We start from the raw sequence: 27,139 nt of genomic DNA, 5'->3' as shown, positions 1-27,139 counted from the left end.
AACTAGCATTTGGGGAAAAAAAAAAAAAAAAAAAGAACGTGAATGACCTTTACTATTGGTTACAGATGATCTCAACCTCAACTACACCAGCTGACTCTTCACGAGGACCCAGTATTATGACGAAAAACGAATGTTCACTTTGGTACCTAAAGTCACAACTGTTTCATGCACTGCCTCAATGGGCACCAAGGGGCTACCTTCCATCAAAGGAAGGAGGAAGAAGCTCAGAGGTGGACACATGCTAAGAAAGATGATGGGGACAGTACTTTCTCAGCAGCAGGCTACAAGCTGCCCAAGACCTGCCAAAAACAGAAAGTATCTAAACTGGGCTACTTGTAGCCTGTTTTCAGCCTGACAATATGGTGCTTCAAACCTTCACCTGAGTTACAGATCACCATAAATAACATAAATAAGCCATAAACCAGCCCTTGTCCTTCCTCTCTCAGAGAGCCAGGAGAGACTCGGGAGCTGTGGAAGGAGCATTGTTCAAGCCTATGTAACACAGTGCCAACACCACCTCTAGGTTCACCTCCACCTCGAGGTGGAAAAGGCTCTAAAAAAAAATAAACAATAAATCAATTTAAAAAGAAAAGGAGAATATGCTGGGCAGGGTAAAAGCAGCCTCCCTCTGCCCGCCCCCCCGCCCGCCCCTCAGGTGACAGGGGCGGGCCCAGCCGCGCCTCAAAATGGCGGCGCGGAGCCCGCCTTCCCCCCGGCGGAAGCGGGAGTGACGGCAGGCAGGGCGACGACAAGATGGCGGCCCCCAGCCTGCTGCGCGGGGGGCTGAGGCGGCTCTTCGCCGGGCTCTGGGGGCGCGGCTGGGCCCCGCCGCCGGCCCGAGCCCTCCGGGAGGGTGAGTCCGGGGCCGGTCCCGGGCCACGGGCACCGGGGGGACCGCGGAGAGGCTCCCGGGCTGCCCCTCGCCCTGTTGGTTGGGGGAAACGGCAGCGTTCGCTCTGTTTCACCACCCCTTTCCCCCCCCCAAAAAAAAAGGTTATTTTTTGCTGAACTAGTGTCACTGTATTATTTTGTTTTTCTGACTTTTTTTTATTTGTTTGTTTTCAATTTTTGTCTGTGCAGTCGTGGAGGTGACTGAAGGCAACACGACCACAGTAAGTCTCTGTCCCCATGTTTTGCTCATTAGCAGCCCGTGCTGTTGCATCTCCCCTTTTCAGTCTCCTGGTGGCTCCCAAAAGGGATGGTGAAAGGGTCGGTTTACTGCCCAAAAGACATCGTAGGGTGCGAAGGCAAAGCAAAGGTAGGAGTGTGTTACAAGCGTGGGTACATGAGGTGGATGGTTTGGCCAGAGAAGGTCAGGGTCTCAGCACCCTGGTGCTGGTGAGGGGATGAAGGGCTCCAGGCAGCATCACCCATGAACAACAGACCTGTGGCGTTGTCACATCCCTGTAAAATTGGAAGCACAGAGTACAGGTGTTGAGTAGCTGAGGTGCAAAAGGCAATTCTGCTTCTTTTTCTTTTAAGTGACATTTGACATCATCTCAGCCCCATAATTAGTATGAGTAGACACAAAGGAAGTTTCCTCGATGTGCAAGCACAGGGTTGTTGTGTACCACACATGTTGCTTGGCTTTGACGTGCTTCATGTTTGATAATCAGAGCCTTAGCAACTGTTGGTGATGTGAAGATTGCATTTCATAACATATTCAGTAATAAAAAAAAAACGGTGAAGGAGGTATTGCCAAAGAGAAGATGCCAAATACTAAAAGAATACTGCTTCTGAAAAGAAAACCTCAGTGTTGAGTTTTCTGATAAATAACAGCATTTTTTCTCAGCTACGCTGTAAAACAGAAAGGAAAAGACCAAAGCAATAGGATTGGAATTTGCTTGATTAACACCATCTGATCTGTTGCATGTCATCAAGAGAAGTATTCTTTTGAAGAAGAGGCACAGAAGTTACTGGAGGGTGTGGTAAAATGTTATTGTTTTGTTCGCAGTATGCGTGCTAGTAGGAATCTATCTAGAGGCAGGCGGTACAGATATTTTGAAGTGTTTAAATACCATTGGAAGAGTAGAGCAGGAATCATTGGGGAATAACTAGAAAACAATGCACTACGCCTTCATCTATTTTAAAATAAATATTAGGGAGGGAAGAGACTTTAATGCCTTTGAGAGTGAGTTTCCTTGTTGTATTTGGGTTTGAGATTTGAATGGAGCAATGTCCAATGTAGAAATATAAGGAAGACTTGGATATCTAAATTCTATAATATTCTAGCATCAACCTAGGATCCATCCATACTCATAAATGATACTCAGCCCTTTAGCTGGGCAACCTATACCATTTGTTACATTTCTCAGTATATCCCCTGGTTATTTCATTTATCCTACCAACTCAATGTCTGACTTTTCTGAATCCGTGTCTCTGTGCTCATCTTTCTATATATTCTTGTCTTTTATTAATATTGAAGGAGGTGTTCAACATGAACCAGATGAATGAATCTCAAAGAAATCTGGGTTTTATCAGCATGCTGAGAATGTCAAGCATCTATATTCCCTCTCAGTTCTCTAACAGAAAAATAATTGGGTGGGTTAATGTGAGAATCCGTAGTAGTTGGGAAGTAATTACCAAAACGTGTATGCTGAAACTTATCTCAAGAAAAAGTGATACTGATACAGTATTCTGATTCTTCACTCGTTTTCAAGATTAAATTAAAGTCAAAGTACGGTTTGAAGCCAGACTGGCAGGAATCAGGACCCTGAGGGAACCAGATAGGCTGACTTCCCTAAAAATAATTTTACTAATGAGTAGAAGAGTAGATACTGGCCTGTGTTTTATATTCATAATTACTTTTTTTTTATTTTTGTAAAACTGGCTGTCCTACTTGTGGAGGAAGGGATCTTACTTAAAAATTGACAGTATTCCCTCTCTTTGAGGTACAGAGGTTCAATTACAGCTAAGTTATGTTTGCCATCACTAGGCAAGAAAGACACATGGTATGAGCTGTTTCTGACACTTCAGCTGGATGTCATTGTCCCATACAAACTTAGAGAACACGTCATGCTGTTTTCTTCCCAGGATTTCAGCTTTTTTATTAAAAATAGCATTGCATTCCTTCGCAGTGTTGGAGAATTTAATTAGATACCCAGGATTTCTTCATAAACTCTCTGGTGTTTGAACTATTTGAGCCTAACAGTTGGTGTTCCAAATGGTTTTAATTTTAATTTGACCAGACAAGACTTCCAAAATGTTCTTGAAAAAAAACTGGTTTAGTTTTATTGTCTTTTCATCTCCATTCAGCTGCAAGTTGAGAGAGTTCTTGCTTCTATTCATAAGTCCTCAAAAAAGACAAGCGCACACTTATATAGACTTCGTATTCCTAAAATACCTATGCCTCGAAAACAAATTTCTCAGGTTCCTCCCACACACGCCTTCTAGGCTTCTTTGCATGTTACTTTTGAGAAAAGTCAAGTGTTAGATTCACCACTCTGTAGTGATGGAGAAAAGATTGTAAAATGATTTCCCAAAGGGATTTTTCAGGGAATTAAACTAGAAAAAAATATTGGTGTATTTTAAATATATATATGTGTACACACACAGAGCAGAAATCTTCTAACAGTCCTTTCTTTCAATCTGACTTCTGCTCAGAATTTTCCTTGGTGTTGGCTTATAGTCTAGTAAACATCTGCATACTTTGGCCCACAGCATGCATCTGCTGTTCTGTGACATTCTCATGTTCCCAGCAAAAATGTCTTTTAAGGCTTTTGGCTAAAGGATCACTACAATTGCAAGGCGCAGTAGTTCAAAGAAACTCTGCAATGAATGGAATTCAGGGAAATACGAGAATTTCACATTAACTAAGAACAAGTTCAGATTTAAATATATGCAAGAATTTATCAAATGGTTCTCTTTGCTCTTTGGATTACTTATTTTCCCCATAATCTTTGTATATCCAAAGTGCTTGATTTATTGATCTATAAAAGAGTGAGTTGTATAATGCAGGTCCTTTGCCACTTATATCCGTGCAGTAATTGTCAATGTGTTGTGGTCTTAGTGATAGATTTTTCTCAAATCACAGGTGAAGGTAGAGGTATGGATTGTGCAATCTTTGCTTGACTATTGTATCCTTTGAATTTTTTCCTAGATTGAAGGGAAAATTATAGAGGATGCTGCAGCACCAACTCCTCCTAACCCCTCTGGCCAGTGTCCCATCTGTCGCTGGAACCTGAAGCATAAGTATGATTACGTGGTAAGCTTAATGAGGACGGTGTAATGCTCCTTCATAGATAAATACTGCTCTCGTGTCTAGCCTACTGCAGAACCTGATCCTTTCTTCTTTTGCCAGGTACAGTAAAGATGGGTAACTCCATCTCTGCTTCTATTGGGTATAACAAGAGCTTCCTACATAGTGATTGTTTGCCTTGATTGATGGTATTTCATGGAAAAAGGATTTGTTTATATCAAATAGGAGGTTTGGAATCTGATCTGAGAAGGCCACTTAGTCACATGGTCTGAACTTGGGTAGACCTGTGCGGTGTCAAGAGTTGGACTTGATGATCCTTAAGGGTCCCTTCCAACTCAGGATATTCTATGATTCTATGATATCTCTGTAATGTGCCTAAATGCCCTTCAACATTGTGCTTTTAAGATAACAGAACTGAAATGTGATATTTAGTCAACGGATTCAGGCCTGCTGTAACTCCAGAGAAACCAGAAGACTTGACTAGGTCTTGACTAGGCTTGTATCCTTAAGCACTGCAGGTTTTTTTCAGGTCATTGTTCACTGAAGTAGTAACTGTTCTGCATACCTTTTGAAGCTCTTGATGGATACGGCAGAGAGCATACATGCTCTCTTCCCTTCCCCTTAGCAACAGGAAAAAATAGTTGATTGACGCCTTTAGCAGGAAATGCTAATGAGGTGTTTATTAACTAATGAGAGTATGATTGACACTAAATGTGGAAGATGACAGGGAAATTATGTAATGCTTTAAAACAAAAGCACAATGCTCAAAAACATCTTAGAGTAAAGAGTATGAGGTAGAGGATACAGAATGTAGCTTCCCAAGAAGAGGTCAATTAAACACAGTTCATAAAAGACCTAAGTGCCCCAGTGTAAGCTAAAATCTCAGTGCTGGATTGCAGTCTTAGAAATGACTACTGTAAAGCATTGGGGTCGAAAAAACAGGTACAGACTTAAGCACTGAATTAGGTACAGACCAGCAGGCCTTGATTGTGTGTAGTGCCAAGATCTTAGCTGAATTAACTAACAAATAACTTGACTTTTGCAGGGTTTTTTTGAAGTGTGGAAAAAATTTTAAGGAATCACCCATCTTAATTGAGAGGGGAAAGAGGATGATGCAGATGGCTACTACTTGGTAAATGAAATGCTGCAAATGCCAAGTAGAATGGTATTGATTCGGGGTAAAACCTAGTAAGTGTTTAGGACAGGACCAGTTATGACTCATGAGTTTTGAAGGACATGAATACAGAAACAGTGCCAGATAAAATACAATTACTTCAGGCAGGTGAAATAAATGATGTGAGGTATAAGTGAAATGGCAGATTGGTATCTGTCAGTCTGTGTTGCAGGAATGATGTTGTCTAGGATCTGGGTGGTGTTAATGATTCCAAATCGGGCCGGATGCGGTATTAAACAGTGAAATAAATGTCAGGGCAAAGTGTTTTGTGTTCTCTGGTATGGTTTCACAACAATCCGGGCAAGCTAAAATATTCTGAATTTGCAGGTGAGAGTAAGTAAGGAGAAATGCCAGATATCGTTAAGGTATGGAAAGCACTATGAAAGCAGATCAGACTCGTTTTGTGGTTCATCTTTGAATGCAGGGATTTCTTGCAAGACACACTTCATGGTTGCTGAACGCCACTGTATTCAAAGTAAGCCAATCACACTGGAAAATAGTTTTCTAAGGTTAATTTAGAGTCACATAACTTCTAAATGCGTGGAGTCAACAGCATCATTAAACTGCCTCGCTCTACAGATTTTCAGAGAGCATTCCGTGAGTCACCCACTAGGAACTTCATAGAAACTATAAACTGATACTCAGGGATGAGATGAGTCATCTTGAAAGTTAATAAGATTTATTTTCTTCTGCTGTCTGTGGTAGAGGACTCAGTTGCACAAGGAGATAACTGGGCCAATGAGAAACAAAGTGATTTTAGATAATGTGGTGCTGCAGGGCCAGAGTTCCCAGATTAGAAGTAGGCTGTTGGTCCCAGAGGACAACGTGAAGGTTGAGTGTTAAATATGTTTGTACTGTGAACTAAGATTCAACATTTTCTTCCATGTTGAAACTGGTTGATTCTCGGATTCTGATTTCTAGTGGTCAGTACAGAGGCAGGAGCAAACCAGATGTGAGGAGAGATCCTGCAGCCAGGGTCCTGAGAATCATTGCTGAGATTGTTCCCAATGCTTTAGGAAGCCTTGGCACATGTCCATCCTGGCTGTTGTGTAGTTTTTTAATGCAAGTGTATCTGGGTATATACATCCAGTATGCCTGCTGCAGGGCTGAGGAGAGTCTGGACAGAAAACTAAAGAGAGCGGTGTAATCCTAGCATATCAGTTGTAGAAGGTTCCTGCCTCAGTTTTTAGAACTGTTCCTCCATGGGGTTGATGAGAGCTAGGAGAAATTTCAGCTCTGGAGTAGATCACCTCTTCTGCTTGAATAAGTCCATTATGTGTTTTAATGCCAGTTGTGGATTTATAGGCTTTTAAATGTTAAGAGGAATGAAATCCCCCCCTTTTCTGCACAAAAACTCTCAGCTGTTTTTCTTTGCTGCAGCAGCGATAACTAGCAGGATCTTGAAATGCTCAAATAATAAAATGCAGGCATTTAACTGTGTGGGTCATTAAACGGTTTATTAAAGTGTTTAATTAGACAATTTACTCACTGGTGGCTGAATTGTCCTAAAAGACTGTAAATCAAGACCAGCTATTTTAAAGGTACAGGCTAGTTCATACAGCATAACCTATAACCCCTGCTCAGTGCGGGATCAGAATAGGTGGATCACGGGGGTTTCTTTGAGATTGATAAGCTGAGCTCAGGCGGTTGCACAGAAGGGAAAGTGTGAGCTTTTTTTTTTTTTGCTTGGGACGCTTGTAATTGGACTGAATAAGGCCCTATGAAAAGGGAAGTGTTGAATTAGCCCCCGAGGGAGCTGAGTAATATGACCTCATAGGACTTCCCTTTTGTCATGGGCAACTAACATGGTCTAAAGTAGTAGCATAATGAGTTACTTTAGCTGTCAGAGAACCGGGGGACCAATGGCTCTGAAGTTATTAATCAACCAAACAGGCTTTGTGAGCGCTCACGGGTCGTGATAACAACCTGCCTCAGCTGCGGTGTGGAGGGCTGCAGTCGGCACTGCCAGTTCAGTCCTTAGTCTGCACCAAGGCTCAGGATAAAGGAGCCTGAGGTACAAATGCCCGCTGTTTGTCGTCTGGGTATGTCTGGCCACTGAATCCCAGACCTCTCTTGATTTTTCACAGCCATCGGAGGTTTTAAAAAATTGATTTTCATCACTGTCAGGAGGCAACTGGGTTGGAACCTGCAATCCTCTTACAAAATGCCTAGAGAATGGCGTACAGCTCCCAGGAGTGAGGGTTAAAGGAGGAAATACGTTCTTGTGTAACTGGAAATCATGACAGGCAGGCTTGTCCACGGCCCCATAGTAATTTGGCTACACAGACAGAACTCTCATTGTGATAAATGAAGCTTTTAATGAATTGCATGTAGCCAGTCAAGGATCTTGCTTTCCAAATGGTCTGCGGATATTGAAATGCAGAGATGCCTCTGCCTTTCAGTTGCCATCCATTCAGAAGAATGTGTTATACGTAGTGTTTTGTTTAGCAAGTTTATCCAGACCTTTTAAAGGTGAAGGCTAAACTTGTTTTTCCTTCTCCCCCCCTTAACCACTTCAAACATCATTAGCCTGCGCAGGCAGTAAATATGTCATCTTGCTTTGGCTGCAATGAGGGGAAACCAAACTGCAATCTTTGCCTGTTAGCCCTAGATTAATTCAATCCAAGCTGTTTTCATCAAATGCTGCAGATTACAGGGGTGGGAATCTGGGTCCAGCCTCATGGGAGCTGTCCGGTGATTAAAGCAAATCTGTAGTTACAGGCTTGGCTGTCCACTAGCACAGAATGTGAATTTCATGGAACATGACGGCACCACGAGAACTTGCCAGACGTATTTTTTTCCTTTGATTCCTCTACATGCTTGTTCGCTTCCCTCCGCAGCTGCCCCATAAAGTTGGCTGTACCTGTCTGCTTGCTCCCTGCGGTAAGATGCATCTGCACGAGGACGCTGCGGGGATCTTCTGAAATGGACAAATCTTCTTAAAATGGCAGCATTTTAAGCCAAATGGCGTGAACGTAGCTTGGAACTGCAGCAGCAGGGACATAGATGATTTCACTTGGGATACAACTGCCACACAGGGAAGTTGGTCAGCTGGAGACACGCTGTTGGTCAAAGATAATAACAGAGAATGGATTTTTTTTCCCTTTTTTTTTCCAGAGGGAGAAAAAGACTATCTGCTTTTGCTTCCCGCCACCCACCTTTGTGTGGAAACACTTGATAACAGCCCTGTGACTCCAAGAGGCGTGGTGGTAGTAGGAGAGAGTGCTCGGACCACACACACCCTTCGGGAGAGCTGTGGCCTACTCAGGCTTTCATGGCTGCAGCGACTGGAACAGCCTCAAACTTGCCATCAGCTCCCTTCTCCTCCTTCCCCACAGAGCACTACAGCAGGCTAGTAGAAGGGTGTAGGAAGCTCTTCTCTTTCGAGGCACTTGGAGCTGAACAGCCCTTTCTCACTGAGGGAAGTGGTATGTTTGTGTGTTTGGGCTAAATGGCAAGTCGAGGTGTTGGTGATTTGGAGAACGGGATGGCTACAGAAGATGGAAAAAATGGGATGGAGGCTTGCTTAGGCTTCCTGGATCCAATCCAGTGCATTTCAGGAGTGGCCGAAAGTCAGTGCCCTTGGACTGTTTGGCTGGCCTCTGTCCAGTTTCCACCAACGCAGCTGGCACCAAACGGTCCCTTGGTTACTGTTCTCATTGGCAAGGTCATGTGCTGGCTGGGCTGAGGACACTTTGCTTCTTTTTTACCCACAGATGGCCTCTTGGGAGCTTCCTGCTAGTTGCTCAACTGTGCTATTCTTGTTCTTTGGATACAGCATCACTGTATGGTGGTTGTAACTCGTTCTTCATTAGCATGGAGTTACCTAACCTGCTGCTCTTTCAAAGAGACGAGTCTGAAAATAAGCCTGAATACATTAACTGGTAGAAAGAAAGCCAGATAAGGGAAGAGGGAAACTTTGTTTTTCATGATCATAGTGGTGAGGGTGGGATTGGAGAGAAAAAAAAGTCTAAATTTTTGACTGCAGCAGTTGTATGGCAGCATCTGTCAGAGCTGGTCGTTACCAGAAAGCCATGCTGAATTCCAACAGCCCACTTCAGAGGGCTGTTGCCCTGGACGGGGGGAATAAAGTGCTGACATACCTGATCTGAATTCCCTTTTCTGTCGGGGTGCCTGCTGGCACGTCCCTTCCAGCCGGAGAGCAGCCTCTGCATGCTCCAGCTACCTCAACTATGAAAATGTTTACAACAGCAGTGGAGAAGTAAACTCTCAACCAGCAACAAGTCTGTCAACAGGCGGGGGGAGGACGCAGCACAGAGGCCCCAAAAGCCCTTTGGGCCAACTGACAGAGACATCAGTGTGTCAGGACCTGCCTGTGTTGGCTTGAGGGTGCTCTGGCAGCGGTGGTGTGTGTGGAAATGGCGAGCTGTGGCTGAATACGGGGCTGGTTTACAACGTGCAGTTAATGGGACACTTGTGCTGTGTTTAATAATTTGTCATGGCAGACTTATGATACTATCTGATCCTACAGTTCCCTTTAATTTTGTTTTTATTAAAAGCGCTTTAGATTTCTAGAGCACTTAATTGGAAAGGTCAACAGCAGTGTAAGCTAAATGATCCTTGAATCCCAGCCGAACCCTCAGCGTGCTCTGAGCGCTCCTTGCATCCAGCAGGGCTTCAGCAGCCCTGCCTAAGGCACGCACAGTGGAAAGGCTGGGAGTAGGGATTTATTCTCTTAGGTCTTTCCTATCGGCACACGTTCTCTTTTCACAACAAGCTTCTTCGTGCAAGCTCTTGGAAGGCTGCCCTGCTCTCCGCCTTTCCAGAGAGACGTGAGGGAAGTTCCACCACGGGAAACCAGATGAAAGCTGGAGGGATAGGTAGCAGAGAACAACCCTGCTCTGAGGGAACAATGGAAGGGCCAGGGGTGATCTAACGTATCTGTGACCTTTAGGATAGCAGCTGTGGGGGGATCTCAAGTTGTGTAAACACCGTCCATCTGCAGGTCTTGTGTAACTGTGCCTCAGTGTACCTAGGACACATTGTCTTAGCTAGGATCTTGGAGCAAGTGACAGCGGAGGAGCAAGGATTGGAGCTGACATCATGTGTTTACACTAGTGAAGTCAGGGGAAAGCTTAGTAACCTCACTGAGCTAAGCTGGCAGGCAGAGCGATGGCAAGCAGCAAAAGTCGCTTGCTCTCCATCTGCAGCCAAAAGTGTAGGAAGTCATCCTCGTCCTGCTCTGTACTGAGCTCTGCGCGCAGCGTGAGGACCAACACAGCACCTCAGAGGGACAGCAGTTAACGTAGCTGCAGTGCTGATGGCTCTGCCCTCTTTTCCTCCCTCAGGATGTCCTGCTCCTGAGCCAGTTTATCCGTTCTGACGGAGGGATGCTGCCACGGCGGATCACGGGCCTCTGTTTGGAGGAGCACAGGAAGATTGCGGTCTGCGTGCAGATGGCTCACCGTGCAGGTACCTGGCCCCCTCAGACAACACCCAGACAGCCCCATGAGAGGGGTCTCCCACCCCACGGGTGTAACTCTGTAAGGTTTCTTTGGCCAGTCACCCAGCAAAGCCGTTGTGCACCAAGTGCTGGGACGGGATGATGGAATCTGCCATCGTGGAAGGATGTAGGAAGTGGCACAGACTGTAACTGTGCTACTGATGATTAAATACCAGCTTCTGAAGTGACTTGTTTTAGCATAAGCATGACCCTGACCCCATTAATGCACCTGTCAACTGTCTGCATTGTGAAGATCTCTATTTTGACCTGGAAGTGTGTCCTAGTTGACACAGCCTCAAGTGGCTGGGTCTGCTGTGTGTGTTTCCTCTCAAAGAGTGTATCCAGCAGAACCTCCCAATTTCTCTCTGGCTAGGGTGCAGGCTCAGCAATGGCTAAAGAAAGAACAAATACCCTTTGTGCTTTAGTTATGTTTTAGCAGTAGGGATCCTGGGTTGCGGGGCTTATGAGGTGTAATGTAACTTCTGGGTGATACAGAGGCAAGGAGGGGCTGCAAAATATTCTCACGCCTTTCTTTTTCTGTCTCAGGTTTGTTGCCAAACCACAGGCCTCGACTTCCTGAAGGGCATATTCCCAAGAAACCCAAGCTCAACAGGTGAATAGTCTTATCTTTCTGTCCTTTTTTTTAAGGAATAGATTGGAAGAGGAAACCCAGTTCCTTATAACTGGGTAGAACATGCCTCGGGCAACAGGTTTCATAAAAAGTACTCATAAAAAGTAAGTGCATTAATGGGGTCAAGGATGAACCTTTCAGTTTCTCTGGGCAGCTTGTTCCAGAGTTCAACCACTCTCACAGTCAGAAGGTGCCTTCTTGCATTCAGACAAAATTTGTTTCCATTTGTGCCTGGTACCTCTTGTCCTGTCGCTGGGTACCACTGAGAAGAGTCTGGCTTTGTTGTCTTTACACTTTCCCTTCAAGTATTTATAAGCATTGATAAGACCCGCGCTGAGCCCTCTCATCTCCAAAATAAACAGCCCCTTCTCTCCCAGCCTTTCAGTGCCTGGCCCCCAGCTGCAATTAGGGCAGAAGGGTGTGCTCAGGATGGGTACCAGCAGTGAGATGAGGGCTGAGCAGCTAACAAGGGCCTGTCACAAAACTGTTCTACTCTTCCCCATCCCCATTTGCCCTTTCTGACTGCAGGCGGTGACTCGCCCTCAGCCTGCCCTTCCTGTGTTACACGCTCTCTTCCCCCTCCCAGGACTGAATGGCCTCTGGCCTTTGGTGGACAAACTGAAAGGCTGCTGTCGCCTTCTGCGCTTTGCTCAGCGTTAGGAGGTGCTAATCCCCTGTTTATGGCCTCACACTCTGTTTCCATGGGGATGTCAGAGCGGTTTATGAACCTTGCATTAGCAAGCCATGGGGTTACCAGAGGCCAAGGGGCTGTTGCTGGGAGAGTTTGGGCTGCAGGGCTCAGGGCGGCTGGAGACCCCTGTGTTTCAGATCCCACATTCTGCAGTGGAGACTTGAGGTAGGACCTTGGAAATTGGAAAAGTCCCTGAGATCAGTGAGAACTAAATTAGAGGAGTACATTTGGTGCAGCCCTGTAGCCATCAAATACTTCAATTCTGAAAGCTTTGTTATTCCTCTATCTGAAGTCTTGGAGATTCTTTAGTTGCTGCGTCTATCTAACAGCTGTGGGGTGGAGCACGTTATCTAGCTAGCATTCACACAGCAGGTTGAGATGGGAAATGGGAAATCCTCTGTCCTGCTGGAATCACACCAGGGCTCCAGATCTAATGCCTTGACTCTGACAGATTGTTTCATAAGTTTTTAGTGAGGAAAAACCTCCAGATATGTTCTGTGTTTAATCTCTAAAATTAAAAGATCTTAAATAATTAGTGATTAGGATCCAAGCTCTCCCTGTTACCACCCATGTTTTCCTCCTCCCAGCAAGGAGATGTAATGAGTGGGGTGGAGACAGTTGAGGAAAAGAGAACAGAGCTGTTGAGATGAAACAGCATTGAAATGTCCCCAACACTGACGTCTCAGCCTGCTGGCAGGGGAAAGCTCTCTGTCTCCTTACAGAATCTTGTCCACTGTGGTTCTGTGAGAGTTTTGACTCTGCCTGCCCCACTACCTGTGCTTTTTCTGTGTTGCTCTGTGGAACTAACTGTAGCTGGCACCACTTACAGCAGGAGCCATTAATTACTTCCATCCTCCAGCCTGCCGGGGCAGGGTGACCCTGTGAGGACTAAACACACTGAAGACATTTAACCAGCACTTATTTGGGGAATTAAGGCAGAATTCTTGTCACAAGCTTCCCACATAACTGAGTTGGCCAGTTTTACATTCTCTTTATCTCTGTAATTGTTCCTAATGCCTTCTGTAAGTCCCTGGTAACTGGGGAAGTGCTCAACCTGTGGTGCTGCCACAGGGCAGGGGAAGGCAGAGGTAGAATTGAGCTGGGACTTCCAACTGGAACAAGCTGCCTTGTTCAGTGCCATGGGGACTTGACCAGGACTTCCTCTAATCCTGTCTGATGTAACATCAGGACTGCCCATTTAACTGAGCCTCTTTCTTCACTGCAATTGGACCTGCTGCAGTTTTAAGTGTCAGTCCATGAAGAGATCAACAGGATCTGCAGGGAGCCTATCACAGCAGGCCCTTGTAGCTTGCCAATTGCTGGTACTGATGCTTGCAGAAATGAAAGAGAGGTATTGCTTGCTGGGATCTGTACATTGTCCCTCTTTGGTCAAAGGAAAGTAATCATGAGGGAACACAACAGAACTTGAGACAAATGTGTATCAGGGCTGCACACTGAGCTGGGTACTTCTCGCAGGTGGCTAGTAATATCCAGTATACTGAGGATTTAGTCCATTCCCAGTCATGTCCTCTGTTCCTGCTGTCTCCCTCATTCATTTGCCCTTATTCTCTTGATATCAGGGACTTGCGTTGCACATGGAAGAGAACTTTGCATATAGAAGACACGTAGTTCCTGCTGTGCTCTCCTAAAACAGGAGGTCTGGTGCAAGGTTAAAAGAACAGGCAGAGCTGAGCACTGCACAGGGATGTAGTCTGTCTCTGACTGTGCTAGTAAGAGCTTTGCCCTTCTGAAGGACAGCAGTGCTCTTTGAGATGAGTGAAGTGACAAGACTAAGACAAAAACCTAAGGTAACCTTAAGGACAGATTCCACTCACTCACACCACGTGAGATTGAAAGAGATTTAATGTGGGGAATGCAGCTTGATGCAGGAGTCAGAGCCCAGCACCTTGACTGCACTACAGACCTGAACATCCAATTTCTGGATGTAGGCTCTCTGGATGCTTTCTAGACTTAGAGCAGCAACCCCTACCTGGCTGGAGTCTGGCAGATTACTTCATTTGGGTAAGCAATTCCTTTTGTTTCTTTCCACTCCTGCAAAGTCATGGCTGATGCTCCATTTGGCCAGGTTTATTCTGGGTTGTGTTGGTACTGCTGAGATCTGCTGCTGAAGGAGGAACAAACCAGACGGATGAAACACTTCAGCTTTGTCTCTGCCCTGAAGTGAGGTGCTTCTCCAGCTTGAGACTATTTTCATAGCACAGCAGTACAAATTATCCAGCAGGTCTGTCCTTGAGGAATCTGCTCCTGAGATGATGTACAAGCCAGCTGCATAGGAGGAGCCCTATGGCTCCTGGGCAGAGGTGCTAAGGAAGTGCATGAAGAAGGGCTGAGAGGAGCTGTATTAATGTATACCTGTGGGAGTACCTTGGCTGTGCTTGTGGCTATCTTGGCCAGAACATTTGGCCCACATCACATTCACCCTGTCTAAGAGAGCCTGCTTCAAATACAAAGTGCCTGGATGCACTGGCTGTCACCTAGCTGAGATTAAGAAGTACCACGCCGCCATATGGAGCTGTCAGCAAACTGCCTTCTTTTACCAAGGGTCAGGGGTGCTGTTCTGCAGTTGATCTAATGATGTGAAGTTTGGATTTATCACCAAAAACCCCTCTGCCTCTTCTCTGCTTCTCCTGAATGTGCTTTTTGTGGTGCTTACAAGCAGAAATAGCCTGTTCTATTTTCTGAAGAGGTTTTACTGTTGCCATTGTACAAACTTCTTTCCTACATGCCCACAATTTCTCTGCACGATGGTAAGAATTTGCTTTGCACCCATCCTGGATATGATGTAACACAGAGGAGAAGATTGGATGAAGGTAGAACATGAAGGTGAAATGCTAGTTTGAGCCAAGTTGTGGTCATCAGAGTGGTAGGAGATGAGTGAGAACAGCTTGTGATCAGAATTCATCTGGGGAGCACTCAACAGCTTTCTGTTCTACCCCTTGCAGTTTGGACACCATCCAGGTGGGACTAACCATGGCGTTCCTCATTTCTTGGCCTTCAGTTCTTTGTCTTTTCACTTTCTGCCTGATTTGTTTTTGACAGCAGTACCTCATAAACGTTATTGCTTAACTGCTTTAATTCTTATGGGCTCTTCTGCAAAAATATGGCCATCAGAGTACCCACATCACCCATAAATTCTTGAGTCCTCCTCCTCTCTTTCATAACGTTCGTCTGCAGCACTTGGACATGGAAAACCAATGAAACTTACCCCATCATTGCAGAATTGCTCCCTACAATTCACTTTCTCATATTTGGCCCAGTCTGGGGCTGTCATTGTTTCCAAGGGATGACTCCACAAGCAAATTTGTTTTGTAGCCAAGGATTGTTCTTTCAACCCCAGCCTAAGTTCTCCCTTTCATAACTTCCTGTAGTTACTTCTTAAGTCTGAGTCCAGTTGTGCTCCAGCCTGGCGTGTTCCAGTGAAGTGCTGTAGCAACGAAGTATTTTCACTGGCCCACGAGGCTGAGGAAGTTCTCAGGGATTTCTCCAGCGCTGTGTGGAGCAATAGGCCACTTCCAGATTCCAGAGTCATGTGTGCAGGCCGCCACGCACCAAAACCATTTGGGGAGCTGTCAAGCACTGTTGCAGGTCGGACTCCTTGCTTTCAGGAGTGGAAACCTGAGCAGTTCAGCGGTTTTCTTTACAGCGTGGAGATTGCTGCCTGGATAGCGTGGACTAACTGTCCAGAACAGTCGCTGAGTTCAGGCCAGCATCTAGATGCTCCCTTAATGTGAATGTAGCACTCATTTCCTTTTGGCAGGTCCAAAGTGTTGGTTAAAGCACAACACTGTGTAGTTGTTCCCTTCCCAAAAGGACTGAAGGATGTCACGGGTTCCTGAGTCATCCTTGCTCTGTCAGCAAGAGGTTTTATAGATATGGAGTACACGATTCTCAGTGCTCAGCTGCCACTCCATTTTCAGCTTCCTACTGGAAGAACAGAAATTGGCATGGGTAACATCCAAGTCAACCTCTCCTCCATCACCTGAACTGAAGAATTTGCTGTGTGTTAGGGAACAGGCAGGTTCCACATGAACTCCTCGTGAATTACAAAGTTCTCAGGCTCTGTGGACACCTTTCCTCCCTCGGAGCAGAATCTGGTTTCACTGCTATCAGTGTTTCACGCCAGCAGCATGTGGTTTCTCTCATCTGCATGGAAACTGTGCTGTGCGTACCACGTGAATTCAAAAGCAAAGAGCCAGAGCTGCTGCAGGTGAGCAAAACCAAGAGGTGTCAAGGGAAGGGATGTGGCAGGGAGGAGGCAGTCTTTGCCAGCACTTTGATCGAGTGCTTCCTGCGTAGTCTGTAGCCCTCTGCCTTCTGCTCTTAATCCAAACAAGAGCCAGATTGGAAAAGCTCACTGAGGGTTCAGAAGTTCAGCCTTGAACTCCACCGGCAGGCTTGAGCTGCATGCAGGGCTGCAGTTGCCCCATGTGTGGGTAATTTCTCCTAGCACGTGGAAGTCCTGTGCCCATTATTCCTAGGTGTTAAGCAGCAACCTCTGGGTGGGAAGGCTTTGGGGCCCTCCTGCTCACAGAATAAAATCTGTGCAAACTGATTTCCTTGTGCCACAGAGATTTTAGGTGACTGCAATGACACTACCTACAGCTATTTCCAGGATTTGCATCACACTTTACCCAAACTAGTCCTTTGTGCAGCTGGAGTCTAGGAATTCAGCTTGCTCCCTGGGATCCTATCGTACTCAAGGGGGTAAGCAGAGCCCTGGGGTGGGTTGCCACTCTGAGATTGGCAGTTCTGTCCCCTGTTAGCAGAGTGAGAGCTCTGGGTACTGAGATAACAGGTTAGGAGGCTGCACACCAGCTGCATTTGGCAACCACATGGAGGCTCTGTCCTCACAACCCTCGGCTGGTTGAGAAAATTCAGACCATCTGCCAGTGTGTATCTGTAGATTATTGTAAAAGCTCCCCGGGACAAACCAGGTGGCTGGATATAATGGGAAGTTGGGTGACTTGGCTAGAAAAGGGGGTACAATTTCACGAAACAGCAGAATTCACAGGGAAGTCCTGTGTGCTGGGCTTTGAAGCCCTCATATGTGAGCTTTGTGGGTTGTTTCTGCTCTCAGGAAAAGCAAATCTGTTTTGTGAAACAGTAGGAACTGGGGTTAGTCAAAACGGAAAAGGAACTTGGTAGACCAAGTGCTCCCAGGCATCAGGCTTTTGCCGCTGCTGAATCAAGGTAAAAAAAAAAAAAAAAAAAGGCAGCAAACAAAATAGGACAAGTTTGAGTTTGGGACAAAGCAAGTATTAAAAGTGCTAAAAGCAAATGTGCTCCAGGAAGGGAAAGCGTCCAAATGTCTGTTTCAGCTAACAATGAAAAGCCCCAGCCTGCAGTCCCCAAAGGAAGCCAAAAGCCTGGACCAGAGGGCTGGATTAGACCTGCTCAAAAGAGAAATAACAAAAGCTTTCAAATCAGGCCATTACTAAATCCTCCTTCCTATGCAGAATTGGGGTGTGCACTTCCAGCCCCCACACAGAAACAGAGGGATTTCTTAAAAAGCCACTGTCTGTCTAAACCTGCACACAGCATTGATGTGTATCTCGCGTTCACACATTCACTTCTCACAGTGAGATCATTTATTATCACGGGAGCACTTTCCCGTAAGCGTGCGGACACGTGATCAGAACTGCACTTGGCACATCGATGGATTAAAACTATTTTGTGTTTTTTTTCCTCCTTCACTGTAGCTGCAGCCTTGCGGTATCAAAACTTGTGCTACAGACCTCCCCCTACAGTAAGGGAAATTTGAGAAGGACTTAGCTGTGTGTGTCTGTCAAATACCCTTACAAGTTCTCCCAAAAAAAGCTGCCTTACGTTGGTTCTCCGCCAGATTCCCAAGTAGGGACCTGTGTTTGGTCTCTCTGAACTCCTCTTGCATTTGAAATTAGAGACAGGAGTCTCTCTGACTTCCTGTCCTCGTGGTGTTATGTAAGGGATTCCACTAATGCACTAGCATAGCATTAAAGGTCAAAAGGGACTAATTCAACGCATGCGTGTGAGGAAAAGCGACTGAGCCTTGTTCCATGCCATCTCCTGAACCCCTCCTGCTGCTTCTAGGTCTTTTAACTATCATAAACTCCTCAGAGCAAATGCAAACATTTTGGAAGTGCCTCCATTTCAGCAGCAGGGACCTCCAAACATGATCCATTTTTCGATGTTTGTTATTCAGGATTGCTAAGGAAGGAAAGCGCTAGGAAAACGTGCTGCTGTTAAATAGTTTGTGGCTGCCTGGCATAGCAGGCTTTCTTTGTAGTTCGCAGGAATCTGCCAAATGCCCTCAAACAAATGCATTACGTGGTCTCTGTCCAAAGTTCTTAATATCTCAAAGTTGCACGATACAAATAGAAGGTAACAAAGCTGTTTGGGGAGAGGATGACTGATTGAGGTTCCATTAAGACCATGGGATTACTCAACACAGGCATGCAAACATCGCTGGACAAAGTTTATCAGCCCGTTCCAAATTCTAATTTGTTGGAGCATTGTTTGTGCAGATTACGCTGGGGTTTTACTTTGGATCTTTATTGTCTGAAAAGACTCCTCTTTCTCTAAGGACCTCTGTTCCCTCTCTACTGGTAGCAAAAGATTTAAAGCCTAACAAAACTGCAGGCCACCCAGCCACAGGGTAAGATTTCCAGTAACTGATTCTGGATCTGAAATCCCCTGCCTGTTTGCAAAGCCAAGTCTAAAACTTCAAATGGTAAAACGCAGAGGCTGTTTGCCAGACGTTGCTCTTCACAGAGATTTGTAGTCATGATAATTCCATTCTAGTACCTCTTAATTTCAGGTTCTGGCTTCCTGCAGCAGCAAGCTGGAATAGTGTTGTCCAGAGAATAATAAAGTAAATTTGGGCCTATGAAAGTGCAGGACTAGGCCAGAAGCCCATCCTGCGCAGAAGAAATATCCATTTATCCACTGAAAGTAAACAAGTCCCTTTTTAGAGCCTATTTTACACTGTTAGACTAATTACTTTGTAATTAGTATACCTTATTGAGGCAAGCTGTTGAAATGACACCTCCCCTAGGGGATGGATGGATTCAGTCTTGGACTTAATTGCAACGAAGGCACTCCAGTTTTAGCTACTGGTGGACAACTTACCAGCAGCCTGGAGGTTACACCTGATTTGTTTCATGAGACTGGAAGTCAAGCAGGTGGTAATGGGTGCAGCACAGAGGTACAGCAGTGCCAAAACATAGGGGATGTTCAGTGGTCCATTCTGAATTGAGGGTGCTGTGCTTGTTTGCAATTGCTTTCTCGAAGAGGCACGTGGGGAGGCAAAGGCAGACAGAGGAGTGTGTGTCCCTGCTTCACTCAAAACCTTTTCTCAGTGATCAGTCCCAAATTGAAATGTCTCTGTGTTGTTTTGACAGGTATCTGACCCGCTGGTCCGTCAGATCTGCAAAGCCCATCTGGACGAGAGGCCCTAAGTGGTGCAAAGTCCCCATGCCAGTTGGACACCCCTTGCTGAAGGATAATGTCAAATATACACACAAGCCTCTTAACTTCAACCACTAGGGTCCAGAACTGGCATAGTCAATGAGTACAGCTGTTTTACACTGTTCTGGTTTTTTGTTTTGGTTTGTTTTGTTTTTTTTTGCAAGTTCATCAGTATCTCCAATTTCCAAATTCCAAAACTGTCATTAGTGTCCTGTATTGTCTCCAGTGAATGAGCTTCAGTCTGCTTCTCTAGGAGAAGACACGACATCCAGCAGAGTTCAGCATTCAGAATGATTTGGAGAAAGCAGGAGGCAAAGACTTGTCCTCAAAGCCAGAAAGGACCCGAAGGTTTCTGTTTTGTTATAGTCTGCTACTGGGTTTGGAAAAGATTGTTTCCTTCTTTTCCCAGAAATGAATATTAATGCCCATTAATGTGTTTCAACTCAGATTTGCTTTCCTTGGGCTCCTATATCTGTGACACTGATGGAAGAAAAAGCCTCCTGAAGCACTGTTATCTCAGCAGTAATGGAAATGACATGAATGATTACTGAAGTGAAATATTTTTATAATCTGTACTGTCCATAAGTTGCAGCAGAATGTCTGGGCGGTGGCAGACAGGCATGTGTATGTCTTACATGACATCTTCAGGATTCCTAGCCTGTGCGTCCCTCCTGGATCTAGCAAATACAGAATGCTGATGTTCTTGACAACTGGGCCTCTTTTTTTTTTTTTTCTCCTTGCAAATACATTTACCACAAGTTTTCCTTTTCAGTGATGGGGCTGCTTCCTGGGAAGGTTTCGGGCTGAGAGATGCACACAGTTTTCCATCCTATAACTAACAGGTGGCACCATTTCTCTCCCTGTATGATACATGTGTGCGTCTTCCACTGACAGCTTCTGCTTAAGAGTGCTAGCTAAGGGCCTCATATGAAAAGCTCATTAAATTTATCAGGGTCATTATTGGCTCCATTTTCTTGATACTTATCTGAGCTACAAATCAACACTGAATGTACTCCTTTCATCAGAATCATCAGTTAATACTTGTCAGCATTGACGGGAACAAAGGATGAGGATAAACCCATATTACCCAGGAAATGAAATTAGATTAAAATGATTCTTTTTAGTCTCACTTTGTTTAAATGGAAGCCCTAGATTCAGTCTCTTAAGCTGGCCAAGATTTTTTGGCTTTGGGAGACAGAACAAACTCTTCATTCTATACTGAGATAAAATCTCTGTCTGACCATCTTTGTTTTATGAAGCTTTGAAACCCAGAGCCCTTCAGAAACAAAAATATTTTTCTTTCTTTTGCTGTGTGCAGAAGTTAATGTCTTCTAGCCCAGGTAGCTCTGCTTGGTGAGTTCTACAAATGGAAAAGTCATTGGATAAGGCCTTGAGGTGAAACCAAATGAGAAAATTTTGCAAACAACTAGGTGATGCCTACAGTTACTTTTTTTCCTAAATTTTTGTGCCATGAGCTGGAAAGACCCCTCTAATATTGGTAAAGCCTAACACCTAAAACACAAAACAATCAGCCCTGTCTTCAATAGGCCTTTCTCTAGTTCAGGGTTTAGTAAGGATCCCTTAGAGTATGCACCAGCTGTCTACTTTGACTCCAAAAGCAGCCAGAAACTCTTAATTTTGTTTGGCATACATGGGTGACAGCAAGCATTGGTTTGTGTTGCCTCCAGATGAGTTGTGGTGGCTTTGTACACAAAAAGATTGCATAGGTTTGATTTCCAACCTAGAACAAGAATCCAGGCCAGAGTCCAGGCACAAAAGAATACTGCTCAAAGTGCAGAGGTTTTATACATTTATAGAATAAGCAATAAACGAAATCTCCAAAGTGTAAAATCTAAATATTCTTGAGTCCTCATCACAGAGAAGCATGTCACAGCATGAAAGGCAGATCTAAGTTCTTCTCACCAGTGCCGAAGTAGACGTAGCCATACTGCTTAGTCATTGGGACGTGGTAGAACGTCAGTCCCGGCCAGAGCAGACTCCTCAACACCACCACAGCGCCTCCTTTCTCTGGCTGGACAGTCCAGGAGCCTGTAGGAGAATACGTGCTAGAGTCACTACTGCAAATAAGAAGGGCGATGTTCCTGCAGCAAGGGAGAAGGATCGTGGTGAGGTCTGCCTCACAAGTTAACAGTGCACAAGAATGCACCAGTACGTTGGAGTTCCTGACACCTGAAAAGAGGGAAGTCAGACCAGAAACCTCACTGCTGTTTCTTCTTCTGGCAGTTCAGCATTATTTGCTGCCTTCATTTCCAGGTGTTTGCATCTAGTTTCACACAAGCACATTCCTACAGCCATAACAGTAATGCCATGCACCACAGGAAGGGTCCCCTGGAGCTCCAGACTTCTATACTTCACCCCTAGGAGAGGCTGCAGCTATTCTTGGCTGCTTCTGAATCAGCAGCAGTTACTCTAACAAGCTCTGCTACCCATTTGGTCTAGTTACTAGTTATATGGCAATCCTGGACAAACGTGCACGGGTATGAAATTTCTCCTCAAAATAAACTTCCAGCATTAGTAGAAGGAAGAAGAAGGCACTCTTCCTGCTTCAGGAAAGACTTTTCCCTAATGCAGCAACTGGGAAAGAGGAAGAAAAGAAAGCTAAAAGGATATTTCCCATCTCAGAGAAATTTACAGAAAAGGTTAATTCAGTCTTTTTCTGTAAGGCTTCTTCAGTCTTTTTTTGGCTCCACCATTGATGAGGATGTGCGTGGTAGGGGCAAAGAGATTAACTTCAGCATTAATTTTGCTTTGGCTCTGCAGAGGAAGCCCAGAGCCAGTGTGAAAATGCAATTTCTCCTGGATGCAAGGAGCTCTGAGCCACTGAGTATTTGTTTTGTGTTTGACACATCAGCCTGGAAACAATGCCAGAGGGGAGGGGGCTGGAGCATCAACTTGGATTCAATGCTAGGGGCAAGGAGCTGCCAAGGAGAAGAAAACAGAGCTTCAGCAACAAATCAGTAATGCCTAGAGGCTGGGATGTAGGGAAGAAGGTTCTTGCCGAATCTCCATCTAAAAGCAAAAGCAGCAGACCCAAATCAAAAGAAAAAAAAAACAAACACCACCCACAATCGGAGCTATCTGACTATTGCTGGCCTAGAGTTAAGTTGTAAATCCACATGCACCCAACGCCAAAAAACTGTCAATTCCAGAGCAAGCAGAAAGCCCATAATGTGTTGGGCCAGTTAGGCTGTATTCATCCTTGTAGGTAATTTTAGGTTCATCAGTTTGTGCTCTGACTCATGCTTACTCATGTCGTGGTTCGCCTGAGGAAGGGCTTCTGTGATTGCTGTCAGCTGCCATCCCCCCCCCGCATCCCAGTAACCTCTGGTTCTCGGTCAATTTTAGTCGCATCAGATGAACGGCTTCAACAACCCCAAGCTCCTACAACAGCTCTCCACAGGACAGGGTCCAGGGGTTGACCGCAGCTCCTGAAGCTACGTGTTTGGTCTGCCAGCAGCTGCACACAGCACAGGCTGGGAGGCTTGCCCGGTAGCCAAAAGCTAGCTTGGGCAACCGGTGGTTGCATGGCTTTGGGGTCGTGCACCCTCGCAGTGCATGTAGTCTCTTACCCAGCTGATGGCCAACTACACCAGGTAATTTCTTGAGGGATGAGGGAAGTGATGCTGAAAGGAAATTTGTGTGGTGGCTGCAGAACGACGAAGGAATAACACGATTCAAGGTCCTGTAAAACCAGACGTCACGAGTGCTGCCACTCAGCTGTTTTCTGCCTGTTCTTTGTATTTCTGTTGTTTTCAGAACTTTGTTGGTCATGATTGCTTCTCCTGTCTTTCAGTAGCAAGTTGCACAGGTAGGTTATATTATAATACACAACATAATTCCCGTGCCATCTTTGTTCTGTTACCTTTTAAAGCACCCTCTCCGATTACGTGCAAACACGGAACTAAAAGATCCACGAGAACCCCCTCACCTTCTGTGACAGCCACTGAACTTTCTGACAAACTGCCCCCGGCTGCAGTACAGAAGTACAAAGAGGATATTCACAGTCTGTAAAGACCGAAGAGATTTCTGCAATGAAGGGCTTGCTTCTGACTCACTCAGCCCTGTGTTTACACTACAGACAAACAGCTGGAAGTGACAGTAAAGCCAAACACTGACTAATGCAGAGCAGGATCAGTACAGGTATGCCATCTCTGCACCTTCCTTGCATTGTGCAGGGATTCTTGTGCAGGTCCTAGTTAAAACATGAGCTGGTGTCTCTGTAAGCAGTGGGTTCCCATACAAGGCAAGCTCAAGTCTCCCACGCAGCCTCTCCAGTGCCACACACAGGGAAACAAATGGCTGGATCTTTGTCATAGCTGGGGTAAACACACACATCATGGCTCGGGCACAGAGATGACAAATTCTGACTGAATGAATCTCCTACAAAATCCACATGTTCTTGAAAAATGACTTGGATTGCATGGCAGCCTAGCTGGGGAACCCTCCACCACAAGGCAAATCATCCAGTGACTGAGGCAAAAGTCACCTGCTGCCAAAGCGCGAGCTTTCAAATTGCTTTGTGAACTTTGCTTCTAAAGTTTTCAGCATTTGCTAGTGGCAGTTGCTAGTCTGTGCATGAGGGTGTTGGACAACAAGTGGCAAGCAAATGTCTGACTGTAATCGTGACAAATAACTTCCATTTCTAACACTGAACTGACTTTTCTTTCGGTTCAGGGTTTTTCGCAGTGTCAAGCTGCAGAAATGGTCTGCAAGCCTTTCATCCAGAGACTGGTGGGCTTTGCTGCAGCTTTACACGTCGATTTGCAGGGAGGATTGTAAACTTTTGGAAGAGTTTCTCTGACAAGAAAATAATGGAATGAAGAACTCCCATTGTCTGATTTTGGACCAGTCCTCTGAAAAGCAAGTCTGTCAAGGATAGGATTGTGTCTTGCCTTGCTGGGTGGTGAAAGCCCTTAGGGATTATCTAGCTTGCTAATGCCTCCCAGCATACTGGAAGCATCCAGCACCTTGTGTATACGCGATAGCTTCTATGCGTGTATATAAATATGCATACATTCATGTTCATGCACACAGATGAACTCTCTGCCCCAAACTACCTGTAGGGAAAAAACAAATGCCTGAAGCACATTATGTGGGAAAGGTGTGAGGGAAAACAGGGATGCTAATGCTCTCGGGTCCTGCATTTGTATTAAGACTTCTTTGTTGGACAAATTCACAGAGAAGGTAGAGTAAATCAAGTTCTGCTTGATTAAATCCACATATCTTTTTTCTGCAAAAATACACTACATGGATCCACGGTCTCCTCAGAACATTTACCCAGTGTCACACAGGCTTATCAATCTCTATATTCATCAACAGTTAACTCCACTGATCAAAGGAGCTTCCCACACTTTCAGACCTGGCAGAAATGGACAGATGTAACTGAAAACATTTATGCTAGATCTCTGAAGGCTGTGATGGGCAACTGCTTCATTTTCCTACCATCAGTCCGAGCTGCAAAGTCTCAAAGGGCTCAAACGTGTCATTTCAGAAATGCACGACCTTTGAGGAATATTACATTATACTTCCCAGCTCTTCTCTGATCCTTGATTCTGCATCTACTTCTATGCAAATGGGGACAATAAAGTTTTGCTGATGCTGCGTAAGACTACTTGTGAAACGAGGACCTGAACAAAACAAGCAGGGTACTTAAGGGCAATCCCAGCTGGACCATCACAAAGTACAGAGGCTGAGAACAGAATGAATTATAAGTAACTGCCTGAAATTCTAATGCCATCTTCACTTGGGTCCTGTTTTCAGCCGTGACAGTGCCCAGTCATAGAGCTGCGATTTATTGTGCAGCACCAAATGGCAGCAGCAGTGCCATCTTTCATCATTTAGTAACCAAATCACTGGGAAGATGTCTCTAATCATCCTTGATAGCTGAATTCATTCAGTAAACTTTTCCAGACTGCACTCCTGCAATGCACGAAACCCATTCAGAAACTGCATTTGATAACGCAATGCTGGTGTCTGCCTTCTAAGAAGACATCACAACCAAGTTCTGGAACTTGCCTGCTTACCTTGGTCCTTTTTGTTAAAGGTTAGTTGAATTACAGTCCAGTATCCCAGTACTGATTTTTTCCATTCCTCACCATGTTAGCTACATTCAAGGAAACAGTCCAGAAAACAAAAGTTAATATTTGAATTTAAGAGACATGGAGTTCTTCTCCTTGAAAGATCCAAGACAACTTGTATTGTCTTCCATCACAGCTCAAATCTCACAATCTTCAAACAACGTGATGTTTTTTCAGCCCCACCTTTCTTGCAGGAGCTTTAAATATTGTCGTAAATCACTCAAACTATTTTAATCAGTAGCAAATGAACAGCATAAAATAATAGTATAAAATGAACGTTCCTTCCTTCTCCTTCAAGAGAAAGCTTTAGAAATGCATTGAATAATACAATATAAAAAGGGATCAGGAGAATTATGAAAATTAGGTGCTGCATTTATCTTTTTTAATAAATAAACTTCCCTTTATTATAAACAGTTCTCAGAGTAAAATGGTTAGGTGTGGGCCTGAATTAATATACAAATACTGAAGCAGGGTTCAAATCCTTTCCAACATTGGCTCATCATTACCCCTGTGCTCATCATTACACCTCTTTCAGGCAAGGTGTCTTAATGTGTGACTGGGAAGCTCAGAACATCAGTCTGTAAGGTACACCAAGAATCCTCAATAGAAGTAGTCAGGAAAACATATATAGATATATATATATTACTTTTTGCATTGGAGGGAATACAACTAGAACTAGGAGATGGCAAGTAAGAGCTGGGTTTCCTACATTTAAACACTGCTTTTAAGTTGCATCTGAGGAAGAGGTGCAGCCCGTGTCGTCCCTAAATCGAGCAGTGGGGTTAACTCGCTCATCATGCAAAGCTTAATGAGGTGCAGGGAAATGGAGGTCATAGCTCTCACGCTAGAGATTTTTCATGGCAACACCACTGTGATAAGGTTTCTGTTCTTCAAAATACATATTTTTAAATTAGCAAAATAGTTCTTAAGCTGCACCCAGCAAACCTAAGGAAGCCAAGCGCTGCCTGTTACTGCTCCAGAAGGGAAGGGAGGGAGCTGCTGTGTGGGAGGAAAGAGCATGGGAAAAATATCCGCTGGATGAAGATCTGGAGCTTCCTATTCCCCCTTTGGAGCAGGCTGCAGCCTCCACCCCTCCAAACCCAGGCAGGAATTCTGAGGAGTTCCTTACAACTTTCCAAACAAGAAAGCACTTTGAAGATCCTGATGCTCACCCAGTGTTAAACCGCTGCCTTTTTTATGGCCCTTCAACAGCTGCCAGGACACCAGGGCTGAATTTCAAAAGTCAACCTCCTTCTTCTCAGCTTCTTCTTCCCTTGCAGTCGCCAATAGAAATCCCTGTCTCATCCCCTGCGTCTGTCTCGGCTATGGGCTGAATCTTGCAATTCAGAGGGTGCATGAAACATTAGCTTTTAAACAAAAGCCTTTTAAGAGGGCTGTTTGCAGGAGAAGTTTCCT

General features: G+C 45.0%; 2 protein-coding genes across 5 annotated transcripts in view; one reads left to right on the top strand and one right to left on the bottom strand.

The window, feature by feature from the left end:
- RSPH9 (radial spoke head component 9) overlaps positions 1-27,139 on the bottom strand; it is a 56,103-nt gene that overhangs the window by 14,867 nt on the left and 14,097 nt on the right. Inside the window, exons 5-6 of one of the 3 annotated variants that reach the window (XM_068676526.1) lie at positions 21,549-21,674; positions 8,101-8,434 (exon numbers count right to left, since the gene is read on the bottom strand). In XM_068676526.1, the coding sequence (XP_068532627.1) occupies positions 8,385-8,434; positions 21,549-21,674 (176 nt within the window). In that variant the 3' untranslated portion in view covers positions 8,101-8,384. Of the gene's footprint in view, positions 1-8,100; positions 8,435-21,418; positions 21,675-27,139 lie in introns of those variants that run through there. The other 2 variants (XM_068676528.1, XM_068676527.1) reach the window with 2 other exon arrangements.
- MRPS18A (mitochondrial ribosomal protein S18A) lies at positions 675-20,335 on the top strand. 2 transcript variants are annotated; one of them, XM_068676530.1, is made up of 6 exons: positions 675-853; positions 1,081-1,112; positions 4,100-4,204; positions 10,682-10,805; positions 11,383-11,449; positions 13,739-17,679. In XM_068676530.1, exons 1-6 carry the CDS (start codon positions 754-756, stop codon positions 13,785-13,787), a joined length of 477 nt encoding a protein of 158 aa, XP_068532631.1. In that variant the 5' UTR covers positions 675-753; the 3' UTR covers positions 13,788-17,679. The 2 variants fall into 2 exon arrangements, with proteins under 2 accessions (XP_068532631.1, XP_068532630.1); XM_068676529.1 differs by lacking the exon at positions 13,739-17,679 and adding an exon at positions 19,559-20,335 and having other exon boundaries at positions 681-853.

The sequence above is a fragment of the Anas acuta genome, chromosome 3 (genome assembly GCF_963932015.1).
Source record: "Anas acuta chromosome 3, bAnaAcu1.1, whole genome shotgun sequence".
In the NCBI taxonomy this organism is placed as follows: domain Eukaryota; kingdom Metazoa; phylum Chordata; class Aves; order Anseriformes; family Anatidae; genus Anas; species Anas acuta.
The sequence above is the reverse complement of the archived record's forward strand: the minus strand, read 5'-3'. Positions and strand labels throughout refer to the sequence as shown.

Excerpts from the sequence above, each read along its gene's own strand:
- MRPS18A (XM_068676529.1), top strand. The coding sequence starts at position 754 with ATGGCGGCCCCCAGCCTGCTGCGCGGGGGGCTGAGGCGGCTCTTCGCC. Across the intron at positions 4,205-10,681 it reads AGCATAAGTATGATTACGTG|GATGTCCTGCTCCTGAGCCA; the intron begins GTAAGCTTAATG and ends TTCCTCCCTCAG. Across the intron at positions 10,806-11,382 it reads GCAGATGGCTCACCGTGCAG|GTTTGTTGCCAAACCACAGG; the intron begins GTACCTGGCCCC and ends TTTCTGTCTCAG.